The sequence below is a fragment of the Ciconia boyciana genome, chromosome 4 (genome assembly GCF_034638445.1).
Source record: "Ciconia boyciana chromosome 4, ASM3463844v1, whole genome shotgun sequence".
Classification (NCBI taxonomy): Eukaryota; Metazoa; Chordata; class Aves; order Ciconiiformes; family Ciconiidae; genus Ciconia; species Ciconia boyciana.
The window spans coordinates 66,655,612-66,670,313 of NC_132937.1; the positions used below are offsets into that span (position 1 = coordinate 66,655,612).

At 37.7% G+C, this 14,702-nt stretch overlaps 1 protein-coding gene across 1 annotated transcript in view; it reads right to left on the bottom strand.

Annotated features, from left to right (window-relative positions):
• The window catches only part of ROR2 (receptor tyrosine kinase like orphan receptor 2), a 159,059-nt gene that overhangs the window by 39,717 nt on the left and 104,640 nt on the right, over positions 1-14,702 (bottom strand). The window contains exon 2 of the mRNA XM_072859667.1: positions 11,140-11,217. Coding sequence (XP_072715768.1) covers positions 11,140-11,217 — 78 coding nt within the window. The remainder of the gene's footprint in view (positions 1-11,139; positions 11,218-14,702) is intronic.

Sequence of the window (14,702 nt, forward strand, 5' to 3'; positions counted from 1 at the left end):
TTTGACTTGTCAGATACTCATCTGACAAGCAAATCTTAAGATAGGCCTGATTTGGATAGGTTTATCTTACAATTGAATTTTAAGGATGATAAGTCTTACATTCAATTTAAAGAAAGGATGTCTCAATTGCAGAAATAACCTGTGATACAGAGGGCACTTTTAAATCGATTATAGGCTGCCATTTTTTACATCAAGTCCTAAAATAGTGCTAAATTGGACAAAGAAAGGTCTGTATGTATATTGAGTAATCAGGTTTCATGGCTTTAGTTTTATAAATGGAAACTAAAAGCACCAATTTGTGGTTTGTTGAAAGCAAAGGGCTTGTCAAGAACCATGTAAGCTGTACTGGTGACCTCAAGTGATTAAAAAAAAGAAATAATTGATGGAAGAACACTGTAAAAACTTGACAATCAAAACTTCTGTAGGTTATTATTTTTAAATTTAATTTGGTGTTAGGAGTCCTGCAACTGACACACATCACACATTGAAAGCTTGAAAGCATGTAATTCCACTGAAATAATAATGTGATTGTCAAAACAAGTAGGAAAAGTATCTAGCTGTCATGCTCATAGGTTTGTTTTGATGAATTTATACCATCTAGACATAGAGCATCAGGAATATTTCATATTACATTACATTTTTATGTCAGCTAGATCCGAGTATCAAATAACTTTGGTGAATGTCCACATGTGCCATTTCCTATCAGTTACATTATTTTGTAGTTGTTTAATTAGGAAATAGCATATTACTGTGCAGGAATCTGACACCAGTAATGCAATGGTCAACATTCGCAGTCTAATTGCTGAAATACCTTAAGAAAATTGATGCTCTGCTTTGATTTATGTTTGACATGACCATGAAAATAAGTTCCTCTCTAATGGCTAGGTATAGCACTGGACAGGGGAGCAGTAGAAACATCAGAATATAATCAATTTGCAAGCCATATTTTGCTGGAAACCTGGGTTTTCCCGAATATTACATTGTTCTCTACCATTGGCCTTTCAAAAGAAACCCTCCTTTAATGAATAATATGAGAATACAATGTAGGCAAGTATGAATTTAGTATGTCACTAAATGGAAAATTAAGTAAATTCAAATATATATAATCTCCACATGACATTGATAACTTACAGGAAAATCATTTTGTCATCCTTTTTCCTCATAAAATAATTTATTCTGTATGTAATTTTACATTAGTTTTCCCTATTGTTAGCCTACAAATCTTTAGTACACTTTAAGACACACAGTAACAGAACACAAAAAAAAAATTTCTTTTCAAACACCTGATTAAAAAGGGAGAAAAAGTATATTAATGCTTTCTGCAATGTCATGCCACAACAATATCATTTGTTGTGGTGTCCAGTTACATTTCATAGCTGCAGAATTAGAATAACTAGCATGACATTCTGGCAAGGAACAGAAAAACAGCATACCTTGTTGACATAGGGAACAGAAGCAATTGATTAAAACTATTACTTGGGCCAACATTTTACATATATAAGCATTTCTAGCAGCAAGAAAGAAAGCACAATCAATCCTACCACAAGTTCGAAAAGGAATTTCCATGGCTATTTCACTCTTAGCTCATTATTTAGAGAGTACCACAACTTATTTTGCCACTTTTTCATAATCTGTATGTAGTTTATTCTCATCAGCACCATCAAGGCAGAGTACAGAGTCAGGAAGAGAAGTAAGTTTGCATTTATTTGAAATATGTTCAAAAAAGAGTTGTCATACTCAATAATACCACTCAAGTCAGAAGAATTAATTTATGAAAAGAAGTGGAAAAGCTGAAAAATTCTTAAAATTCTAGCAAAACAACTGGGGCATTGAGGAAGTGCAAGGACATCTGGTCATTGCTGTTAGTGTTGAGCTGTTGGGTGGAAGAGGAGTGGAACCACAACGTGGGGCCGTGAAAGCACCAACCCAAGGAACAGTTCTGGCAAGATACAGATTGGATGTGTGGTCTGCAAGACAGGTAGGAAATTGGCTCACAGGCCACACTCAGAGGGAGGTGATCAATGGTTTTTACTCAGGCTGGCAGCCTATCACAAGTGGGGTCCTCCAGGGATTGATACTGGGCCCCACACTGTTCAACATCTTCACAAATGTCTTGGTAGATGAGATTGAAAGCCCCCTCACCAAGTTTGCTGATAAGGCTAAACTGGGTGGTGATGTGGGCAGAAGGGAGAGCCATCTTAGAGAAAGACCTGGACAGGCTGAAAGAGGGGGCAAGCAAGAACTATATGGAGTTTAACACGGACATGTCCAAAGTCCTGCACCTGGGTCAGAATAACCAATGAGCCTGGTACAGGCTAGGATCTGTGTGGCTGAGGAGCAGCCTTGCTGAAAGGGAGCTGGGGGTCCTGGTGGACAACAAGCTCAGCATCAGTCAGCGGAGCGCTGCTGTGGGAACAAAGGCAAATTGAACCCTGGGCTGTGTCCACAGGGGCATTACTAGCAGAGATAGAGACTTGTTCATCCCAATCTACTCAGTGCTTGTCAGGCCACACCTGGAGTATTGTGTCCAGTTCTGGTCCCAAAATTCAAAAATTACACTGAAAGACTGGAAAGTGTCCAAAGGAGGGCCACAAAGATGACCAGAAGGCTAGAGAGCCTGCCCCATGAGGAAAGACTTGGAGTCAGGTGTCTTCTCTCTGGAGAAGAGAAGGCTCGGGGGGACCTCATCACAGTTTTCCAGTACTTAAAAGGCATCTACAAAGAGGACAGAGACTCTCTCTTTACAAGGAGCCACATGGAGAAGACAAGGGGCAATGGGTGCAAGTTGCATCAGGAGAGGTTTCATCTTAAAAGAAGAAAGAATTTTTTTGCAGTGAGAACAATCATTCACTGGAAAACGACATCCCCAGAGATGTGGTGGGGTCCCCATCACTGGAAGTTTTCAAGATGCGATCAGACAGGGTGCTAGATGATCTTGTCTAGGCCCCCTTTCAGTTGGACCAGATGATCTTTTGAGGTCCCTCCCAACCTGGGCTGTTCTGTGGTTCTATGTGTCTATGATTCAGCAATCATGGGGGTGGCCTGAATGTGTTCACACAAGGGAGGCGAAGGAAACGGTTTAAGGTCTTTTTTGAGAAATCGGGCCACTTCCATCATGGAGCCACCACAGAGGTACAGTCATCTGGCTCAGAGATGCTCCTGATTCCTAAGAAGTGAAAGAGGTGGAGAAGATGCTTTCTATAAAGGTGGGGCCAATTCAAGCACTGTAAGTTGACAGCCAGGGAGTGTGGTTCTTCTACCTCTTCAATATACTTTTTGTTCTTAACACAGAAGTATATGAAAGGTCCACATCGTTCTTGTGCCATTGGTCAGCTTTTGTGCCATTGGTCAGCTTATAGCTTGCTCAAACACTTACCACTATTTCACTTTTCCTGATTTAAAATGAGCTGGGTTGAGTCTTCACTTCAGGTTAGTCATGGATATTACATTCAAATAAATTTGGATGAAAACAGATACTAAATTTACTTATTAGGACTTAAATGTTATTAACTCAAGATTAAATCCATGTTAGACCTTTCTGTTTTACCAATTAAACCAGAGTTACTGTAGGAAGTAATTTGCTTCCATAGCTTTTAAGCAATCCAAAATATTTCATATGAATTTATGAATCAGATCCTATTAATAGCTAGAACAAAACTATTACCACCAAAAGCAATGCCAAAGATTTATGGATTAATTCAGACGCAGTGTGATTAGATATACTTCCCATGAAGTCAGTGTAACTGAATCAATTTCCTCCAGGTCAGAATTTGGCCTTACCTCATTACTTCTCCTGCCAATTTTACAGGCATTTTCTGCAGTGTTTTATATTACCCTGTTATTACAAATCAAGTAATAAATATTTTAACGTACTGAACTTTGAAGCACTTGTTTTCTTCAAATTTCTTCAGAGCAGCTTAGGAGCAGTAGGGCAACTCACTACCTATCCACTGTCTCTGTCCATACTCTGAACTGCACACTCTCTATTTGCTAGTTTCATTTCCTCTTTGAGAAATGATGCTGAAGTCTGGTGTTTATATACTTACTGAATCTGAAGTAATTGTATGACAGAGTGGGCAGCCATTTGTTGTGCTGCTCTGTTATTTGGTGTCCACTTTAGATAACCCATTATTGCAAATCTTTCCAAGTGGAAAATTTAACCAACCACGTTCTTAAGAATGTTTTCTGTATTTAATTTCTGTAGTGATAATCAGCAGTTACTTTTTGTGATGTATGTCATACCACAAACACTGTGTGGATGCCAGTTTGATGCAGTGGTTTGGGGAAAATACAAACTGTTTCCCAGGAGAAATTGGGACCTGAACAACATGCAAAGCAAATTTTTTCCAATGTAGTTCTCTTTCTCTCTCAATAAATATTCATTTGGACAGGTATGGAGGAGAATGAAATATGAAGGCACTAGAACTTGTATTTAACTTGTGTCCAAATACTTTGTGTTATGCATTAGTCAACTAGAATTTTTTAAAACTTGAACAGATTTGTTAATCTGTTTTAGTACTGACAAACCTTTGAAACAAAGAATAAATACTCTCTATAAAATAATTTGGGCTTGCTATGGATAAACAGCGTTACTAAACCTATAAATGTCACATTATAAACAATTATATTTCATTTGGGATATGGATACCAAATAGAATTTTTTAAAAATCTGGGTATAATGACCAGCAATTTTCTGTGTTACACAAATACTATTGTTATATACTATTTTCTATACTCTGGCTTGGTTCCAAGGGTCATTGAAATGAAGGAAAATGCTTCCTTTGCCTTCAGTGGTCTTTGGCTTGGCTTAAAGTACTTCAAAGGGAAAAGCTATCTGGTGGATATTTCTGCATTTGCTGTAGGCAAAGATGCTTTAAATTAAATTTCTCTTTTATTATGGTTTCTAACCAAGTGTACAACCAATATTAATATTTATTTTGCTTGAACAGATTAAAAAATGTTCTGTCAAGAAGCTATGAGAGGATAATGCAGCTTAATCTATATATTATGTTATACTATCATACTCTGTGTACCCTATGAATAAAGTAGCTTAGGGAAATGACTGACATGAATTCTGGCAAAACTCTTTCACATTTTGAAATGCCTTTGTTGGGTTGCCAGTACTTCATCTTTTTAAATGGGATAAATTTGATATAAATATATCAAACAGAATCCCACAGCAAATAAAAATTAAGATGACAGGTCTATTTTGCATGTTTTGGCAAGAATATAAAAATAAACTTTTCCCGCATGTGTCAAATCATTGTCAAGATATGCACAAGAATAGATACTAAGCTAAAAACATAAAGGGTGCAACTATCACTGAGACCTCACATGCATATTATTTTTGTTAGGTTTATTTATATTATTCTGGCACTTAGATGTCCAAGTTATTGGCTCAAACCATATGTGCTATGCTTGGCATAAACACAATACAAAATGATTGCTCCGCATCTGTTATTTTAAGATCTTAGCTGTGATTTTGAAGTTCATTCTAAAAAAATATTTTAAACGTCTTCTGTTACTTTAGATCAAGTTAATTATGGCTTAGCTGTTTTCAATTTGAGTTTTGGTTTCTATTCTTTTTTTGTTGTTTTTGCTCCTTTTTCCCTATATGATTTTAAAAATAATTATGCATTCATAATTTTCAAACCAGCTTCGTGATGGACTCCATGAATAGCAATTAATAAAGATTTGCAACTCTTTTTATCTCAGAACTTCTAAATCATTTAGAACCCCTGAGATGGGTTTAGAACCCATATGTCTCATGAGATGGGAAGATATCATCAACCTTGTTTTCTAAACACAGAAACTAAAGTAAGGGCAGTTCAAGTGACTTCCCAAATTCACACACGGACTGAGTGGTAATATGTATGATACTATACTGAGTTTCACATCTCTCTGTGTTCCTGAGATAATGAGGATATGAGTTAATGAAATAATCATCCATTTTTGTGGAACAGTTGATTCCCTTTTCTTTCTGCATTGCACAAGGGAAACAAACACTGAATGTCCAATTTCTGAGAAGAAGAAAGGAAAATTTGAGCCATAAATTGCTAGATACCTGAAGATACAACAATCTCTTCAGAACAAGTAGTAATAACTACATATATGTTTTATCACTTTTTAGAATACATGTTTCTCAATAAGATATATATATGTATTTAAATAATTTTAGATCCAACAGTCAAAAAAGCCCATAAACCCATCTGTTCAGTATTACAGGATACATCACAACTTACAGCAGTGTTGGCTTTAGATATTCAAAATTTAAAATCAGCTGTTTTAAAAAAAAAAGCACATACTTTTTGTCCACATAACTGCATACAATTTAGAGCATTTTCAGATTCATGGCATAAAACTTTCCAGTGTTCAAAACCACTGAAAATATGTATATTATGATTTGTTTAAAAAGCAATGTGGGGTTTTTTTTCCCTCAGCCCTTTGCTTTTCTTTTTTTTCTCCCTCCCCACCCTTTTTCATTTTTGTCTTCAAGTAACTCTTTGTTCATTTTCTTAGATATAAATAAAGGACATGGTCTCTCTCACCACAACTCTTTCAAATGACAACTTTCTGCGATGGCATTTTAAGACTAATACCATCTTATATCCAATATAAAAGGTTTTTTTGGAAAACATTTTGAGTAATTAACATAATGATAGTTCCATTAGAAGCGAATTCATAATTTCCTATAATAAGACATAATTTTTCACCTGGGAAACATACTTTAGCTTATGGAATGACTGATTATTAACAAGGAATGACTTGACGAAGACAATGCTGTTCCCAAATTTACTGTGTTATGAATACAGTAATAAGCATAAAGTGTTAACAGAATTGACAGGTAATGTATAAAGAATATCAAAGAGTTGCAGAGTGTTCTCAGCTTATGAAAGAATTGAACACTATCGCAAGAGAAAACAAATATGAAAGTTGCTGAAATTCAAAGCATTTCTTTCTAGAGGTGTGCACAGCAACACTGCTGTAAGTACAAGAGTTTCGGGGACGTGGATCACACCATCACACCTTAGCGGGCGGTGGGAGCCCAGTGAAGTGACTCTTTCCACAAGTAAATCAGGACTGGAATTACACTGAGAAACACCATCCTAATAGGGAGGGGAGAGAGAAGTCTAAGACTCATGATTTCTTGCACAGTCCATTTTCCTAAATACAAAGCAGTCTTTCCAGTTCTTCACCCCTCTGCTTTATTTAACCACAATATGAAGATGAGCGATCTACAATATATTGGAGTCAGGTTAGGAAATGGAAAGGATGTTGGCAGCTCTCCCAAAAGACACATGAGCGGTTAAGGAAACTACACTGTTATATACTGCCACATAATGTTTTCAGACTAATTGATACCTTTACAGCCTAATTTAATCCCATTATTTGCACCCCATCTTCCATACTATTTGTGATCTCAATGTACAAAAATGTAGTCAGAAGCATGTAAAATAAAGTGATTTGGATCACATGCACTTCAAATGTACTTTGGAACATATTATAGCCAATTCAGAAGCGAAGCAGAATTAGCATTGAAATACTGCCACAGTGTGCACATTGTCCCCCACACCGAAATCAGTGGTCTTAAGCTCTTATTAGCAGAAGGAAACCTATTTTTGAGCAGTATTTTCTCATACTTGAAGGATTGAAGATCTTACCTAGCCCAGGAATCCAATTCTACAGGGCGGAATGGTTTTGTTTTCTTGTTTTCTGAACTCCCAGATAAGACTGTGAAGAAGCAGGTACAACCTGTTGTAATCTATTGCCCATTTAGGAGCAGATCTTCGGGGAGCACAGCAGTGTAGTTAGCATGCAGACTGTTCTTTGGGTCACCAGTCACGTAAGTAAAAAGCTACCACTTTTAGAATACATACGAATGATTCCTGACAGGTTACCTTATGTCAATTCAAAGCAACCGGGATAGTCCAGTCATAACTTGGATTTGTCATATAGGTACCTCTTGAACCACAAAAAGTTCCCAGAGACTTGCGCAGAAACCACAGTTAAGGTCAGAGGCTTGAGGCATCACATCTCCTTGAGCAACCCAACTCACTCAATGTCTCAGCTATTGCAGGTTGCCCTTACTCATGCATTTCTTTAACTATTAAAGTGTATTGCTCTAACATTCCCACTACCAGACATTATTTATGATGTAAGATTTTACTGGCAGCTCATCTATGCATGAAGAGTTCATATTTTACCCTTTAATATCTTCCCCAGGCTTGTTTTAAGAGTACAAGATCGCAAGCAGTGAGCCCCTCCCTGATGATGCACCAACGGTGCTCATTACCAAAGAAAAACTTGTTTTTGGCTTGTGCCACAACTCTTGCATTTATTTGTGATTAACAGATATGTTCTTTTTCTTCTCTGGGCTTCAGAAAGGAAAGCTCCCTGTTGGCCTTGTCCTGGCTGACCCTCTGCTGCTGTGAGAGAGCGAGGGAACTTTGCTTCTTCCCCAGCATCACCTCCTTCCTCGGCATCACTGGCAGAAAAAGCTGGCCTAGTGTGGGAAGGTGGGCAGGGAGCAGCGCAAGACCCAGCAAGCAGCGAACCTGGGTGTTTCTGGAGCTTAAACAGTTCTGCCTCTCGAGCAGGGGAAAGAGACTTTTTAGGAACCAGGGAGAGTTTGTTAGAGTGTTTGTTGCAAAACAGAAAGCCACCTAGAGACGCTCGATTGAAATCGAGATTGGGGAAAGGATCATCTTTGCAAAGACAACATTTGTGTTCAAATCCTTTTGTTTTTATTCCAGACCAGACCTAAGTTCTTCTACAGCAATTGCTCACTGTTCTGCTCTGGTTTGCAGCGAAACGTTGCTCAGAGGCAGTGCTCTTCTGGTTGTTCAGGTGCTCACTTAAAGGAAACAGGGGAAGATAAATTCTCCCCAGATTCCTAGCCGAGTTATGGTCCTATCCTATCAACTATCAGAAAGCTGGCTTCACTTGTAGGAAAAGACTTGCAACTTTTTTAACTTGCAAGTGCACATTGTTAATAATACCTTGCTTAACCTGGTTACTTCTTTGGAGACAGAACTATTTTTCAGGAATTCTGGAGGATTTAGAGGAGAAGGTGACCTATACACTTAGTACTTTTAAAGGGGCTTTAACTTTGGGCATTATTAAAAGCTATTTACTACTATTTTCCTGCCTGTTTTGGGTCTATTCTAATATCAGAAAAAAATAGAGGTCATAAACAAATCAGAATAACTAAACATTTCTCAAGGAAGGAAAGAAGGTCGATGTGATGGAAGAAGCTGAAGGACCCTTTCTATTGGTCTCAATGGTATTCACAAACATTGAAGTAGAACTGTCCAATGATTTTTTGAAACAAAAAGTGCTACCTCACTATGATAGAGAAACACATAGGTTAACATTCCAACCAAAGAAACAAAAAATTTCAACCAAGGGATTTTTGCTTATTTGGAGAATTTTGTAGCCACAAAAATAAAAGGAGAGCAAAATGAGGCCATTTCCAGACCAGGCATGCTGGAAACTAACAACTGATCCTATACCAATGAGTCATATAGGAACAAGGGTCTCTTTTTTTTTTCTGAAGGAAATACAAAATCCTTATGATGTAGAAATGTTTGAGACGTGATTAATTACTTCCTTAGACAGGTATTGCCTGTGGCCCTGCAAAAAAAGGAAATAACTGCAACTCCTTTCTCAGCAAGAATTTAACCAAGTAAGGTCCCATGAAAAAAACATTTTCTTTTATGTTTGTACCCTTAAAAGCTCAGACATAACAAAAGAGTAAAGTGGGACCAACTTGCCAAGTAAACAAGCCTGTCAGATGCAGTTAAAGATTAAACATGGACCTTTTCCCATCAAAAGCAGTGGGTACGTGAGTGTGTGGAGTGGATAAAACAACTGTAGTATACAGTGCCGCTGACAGGAATGACTGTTACTGAAATTTATTCCCATAATGGAGGACAAAGTTTAATCCTCTAAAACAATTTGGGAGCTTCAAGAAGTGGAAAAGGGTTGAGAAGAGGAGTACAAGTCTTCCTCCCAAATGGGAGGGACACAGTCCCACACTGATGATCAGTAGGAATGTGGTTAGAGATATGCTAATATAAACATGTCTTCTTTTATCCAATTAAGGATAGAAATTAACAGAAGATTCTGAAAAAAAGCTTCTAATAAGCATAGTCTAGGTAAGAAATCTAACTAGCATTCAGGTGAAGCACAATAAAGATTACATGAAATCTATGAGAACAGAGACTATATTCCAAGGTACCCTCAAAATTTATGTTCCTCTGAAAGACAAGCTCCAAGAACATCTGACCAGCACCTCAGAGCTTCGTAGGCTTCAACACATGCACATCTTGCTGAGAATGCTAATAAGAAAGCAGAAAGCAGGCTGAGCTCTTCATGCTAACAAGATTATCTGACATTTCTTCTAAGCATAAGGGTTGACTTTCCTACAGCAGTGCATCCATACAAAGAAAAAAGCCTGTACTACAAGTGAGAAAACATGTTTCTTCAGGTAGAACACTGAAAATTACCTGCTTTATGAAGTTGCACCAAACTGTATTTGGAATCACAATTTGCAGTAAATATGTGCATTTTCAGATCCATGAATAGCATTTGGATCTATAGTTTAAGTGATAAAGTATCATAAAAATTTATGCTAACAAGTTACTAGAAAATCTGCTATTATAGTCTGTTTTTTTAAAAAATCACTAATGCTCAGAGCTACTTAAAAAGTAAGTATTCTTGTGTTACTATGGGCTAGATTTAATTACCTCAAACCAAAGATATTTAGAGATACCAATACTTAAGATTTACCTATAGATGCCAAGTGTGGCACTGTACAAAATTAAATCATTTTCATGGCACCAACGTGACAGAAAATATGCTAGAAAGGTAATAATAGCCCTCTGTGTTTGGCTCAAACATCTAATCCCTCAGTGTGGGGGGACTGAACATGCTTAAAAATTAATTTTTATAGACTCCTGTAAGCTTGCTATCCCTGTTTAGAATCAGAAGTATTAAGTCACACAAGGCTGCCTTTCTTATAGACTTGTATTCACAGGTAAATCAAGTGGACATGTAATAACAGGATTTTGCTTGTCCTTTCTAAAGTACGCTTATATTTGGGTGGGGGGAAGAAAAAGTAACTAAAATTAATTTTACCTTTAGGTGTTGCAATTGGTCTCTCAAGTCCATCTGCGTGACCTAAGGGGTCATTTGAATCTGGAATTTCCATTTCACCTAGGAAAAAGAAAGATTTTGTTGAATTGAGGTTCTAAGTTAATCTTTCTCTCAAACAGCACTACAACAGTGAGTTCAGCAAACTCATTCAGTCCAGATCCTGATTCCAGAGTAGCACACAGGAAACACCTACTAACAAGGTCAGGATTTGTCCATCGCAGATTAGAAAACCTTACAGTAATTTATCTTGTGGACTTACTTTGTGCTTGGCAAATATGGACAGCATTAAAAACTACTTTTCAGTTCTTACCAGACTAAAATTCACACAGTTTTACCAAGAACACAAACATTTCCTGAAAGCAGTGCTGGCCCAGCAAATTAAGCAGTACCCGAGCTTTACTGACAATCTCAGTTACAAAATGGCATAAATCTGCTTTTGAAGTTACATTACAGTAATTCAGATTCTATTTCTGGATGTCAGACTCATCATCTCTGCTTATTTTCTTATCCTATTCTCAGCCACGTCCCTAAAAGACATTGCCCAGAAATGAAAATATAATAACCATTAGCCAGGTATTCCAAAGGGTGATGAAATGGACGGACATCTTTCTGTGTGCCCTCCTTGTTTGTGTGTAACATATATCAGAACAAGCTAGAAACAATGTTTAGCCAGCAGCTGATGCAGACAGCAGACAATACTTCCATGTTCCTTTGCTCTTCCAGGTGTTACAAAACCCTGACCATTATAAAACGGGGGTTCACCTGTCCACTCTCCCTTTTGAAAATATGATACTGTGAGGAACAGAGTTAAACTTAAAATCAGATAAAGCTATAGAGGTGTTTTTACTAAAACAACTTCTCAAATGACATCCCCTACATTTTTGTATTTCCTAATTTACATTTAGTCATCCAAATTCCTTATCAACTCCGCATATCACCGAGAGAGCATGCAAATCTAAGGTCATCAGGATCTAAAGTGAAAGATCTGGTTTTTGTTGTAGATTTGTTAGGGGTGTACATGGTAATGTCTTGGGTAAAATGAAACTAGGGAAAAGGCTCTCCCTCTTCCTTTTGTCTGCATTCCCTTTCCTTCAGACTAAACCCTACAACAACACTCTGACTGCAAGTCACAGTGGTGAAACACAAGTAACCCCATCCCTATCTTCCACTACGTTATGAAAGAAGAAAAGAATCAACACTGTCGTTTTTTATTTTTTCTTTATGCTTTTTCCCATTATTTGAGAACAGACGATTTAGCTAACTTGCCTTTAAATTTAGCAGGTGAAACACAGAAATCAGAGACATCCTCTACACCTCAGGCTGGGTCTGAAAGTATTTATTTCATCACAGTACTTCCTCCTTGTCACTACTTCATCTCTCCCTTCGTCTCCCGCTGCTTGAGGTTCCTAGCCTGGCAGTACTACTGATTCCACTTGAGTTGTGTGCTCACTCCCAGACAACCCAGTTACAGTAATGGTGAAGACAGTGCTGTACCCCTGGTAAGACACTCTTTCACATTGGAACAGCTAAGGCTAAGGCCCAAGCCTTAGGTGTTCCAATTTGAAAGAGAGTGTCTTACCAGGGGCGCAGCACTGTCTTCTGGGAGTGCTGGGAGCGGCCATCATCTTCTGCCACTCCCAGCACTGGCCAATGTCTTCATCTTCAGACTGTCTTCATAGATAGTCATCATCTGCAGAGTGGCGGGAGAAATGGAAATGGGTGGCCAAGGTGGGGGCATCTTCAGTTGCCATTGTAAATCCTGCCCCACTGTGTCTTCACACCCCTGAGGGCATGGTGCAGACTCAGTGCCTGACTTTATACTGTACAGAAGTTTTGTTGATTTGTTTGATTCAGTGTGAACTGATGAATGCATGATAGGGATATTTCTGTCAAATTTCAGCAGAGATACATCACATCTCATTTTTACCAAGGGGCAGGAAGTCAAGTTCACTTCTATTTCCTTGTTTCTGTTTGACCTCCTCTATATTGCACAAGGACTTTAGAACGGGACAGCAACATTTACTGGTCACAAGGAAGATAAATCCAAGATGAGACCTTGGAGTAAAAAGAAGAGTAGAAAAAGCAGCTGTTCTTTTAGTCCACAAGCACCTGCACTTGGCTTATTCTGGTGATCGTAATCCACCAGTATTCACAGGATGAAACATTATTTGTAGAAGCCCATTCTTAGGGACATTTGGTTGCTTAACACTTAGATCTCCAGACTCCAAACTGCCCTAGATCTGAGTGGCACTTTTGGTTTAATACCACGTGCTCAACTTGTTTCCATTTCTTCAGTCATTTAGTGGGATTCACAACAGGAAAAAACACTGGAAGCTCAGATAAATGGGCACAGAAATGTCTTCCTCTCTCTTCCCTCCTTCCCAGACCTCTCTCTCTTAATTTCTTAAAGTTTTTCAAAACAAAGATGGAAAGAAACAAAACCATTTGCTGATTTGAAAATGTTTCAATAATAGTTTTGTGTGATTCACTCTTGTGCCATTAATCTCCAGATGAGCTTTACCAGAGAACAATTACAAACCATAGACACCACCTACCAGCAAAGTCTCCATAACTAAGCAAAGTTAAAATTGAAAATCCTTTGTGTACGTTGTAAATTACAAATATAAAACAGATCTGTCACTTAAACTTGCTTTTATGAAAGAAACATGTATATTTTCTGTAATCTGCAAAATTCCACTTCAATCGCATTTATAATGAATTCCAAGCTTTAACTCTAAAGTTTTGTACCACAACTTGAAACACCAAAAAGTTATTACCAATATGAAATATTAAGTTTTTTACACCATAAATGCTTCTGGATCAGATGACCAACAAGTCACCACAACCAAATAAAACCTTTTCCTCTTGAGTTAAACAGAATTAAAAAATCCTGCAGTCAAGAACTTCAAGGAAAAAGCTGTGTATTCCTGTTGAATATTATTCTCAGTACTTTCTGATTTTGCATTAACAAATTAGTACATTTTTCCTGCTAGGAGTAAATCCATGGTGTTTTCCTCAACAGATAAGAATTCTTGTTTTCATCTTTTCTTTAATTCCCCTCACTGTAGTGCAGATGCACCCCTGATCATGTGCCATCACCAACTCTCTGCAGTCTTATTCTTGTTTGAAGACCCCTACACATATGTGCTCCTGTCCACATCTGATTTTTAACTTATGTCCCTTTTCTGACTTTGTTTATTCAGTATTTCAGTAAGGGTATCCCATTTTGCTTTTCTTCTTCCTACTTTCTCTGTCTTTTCCTGGCAGCATTTTTATGTGTTGTTCCACTGCCTGAAGGGGAGAAAAATCCACAAAGCAAGTTTAGGTGTCCAACTTTCACTGTCAGTCTTGATCAGTGAGCTACTGCTAGAAAAGATACAATTGTTCATTAAACTGATTATAGATGCAACAAAGATATTAGATAGTCACATCTTTTTTCATAGTCACAGTGTTGTCATATAATGCTAAGAAAAAAGGTAGACTTGCAAAACACAAAACTGGCAGAACAACAGCAACCCACAAAACAGTTGTTATTAAAAACTGTA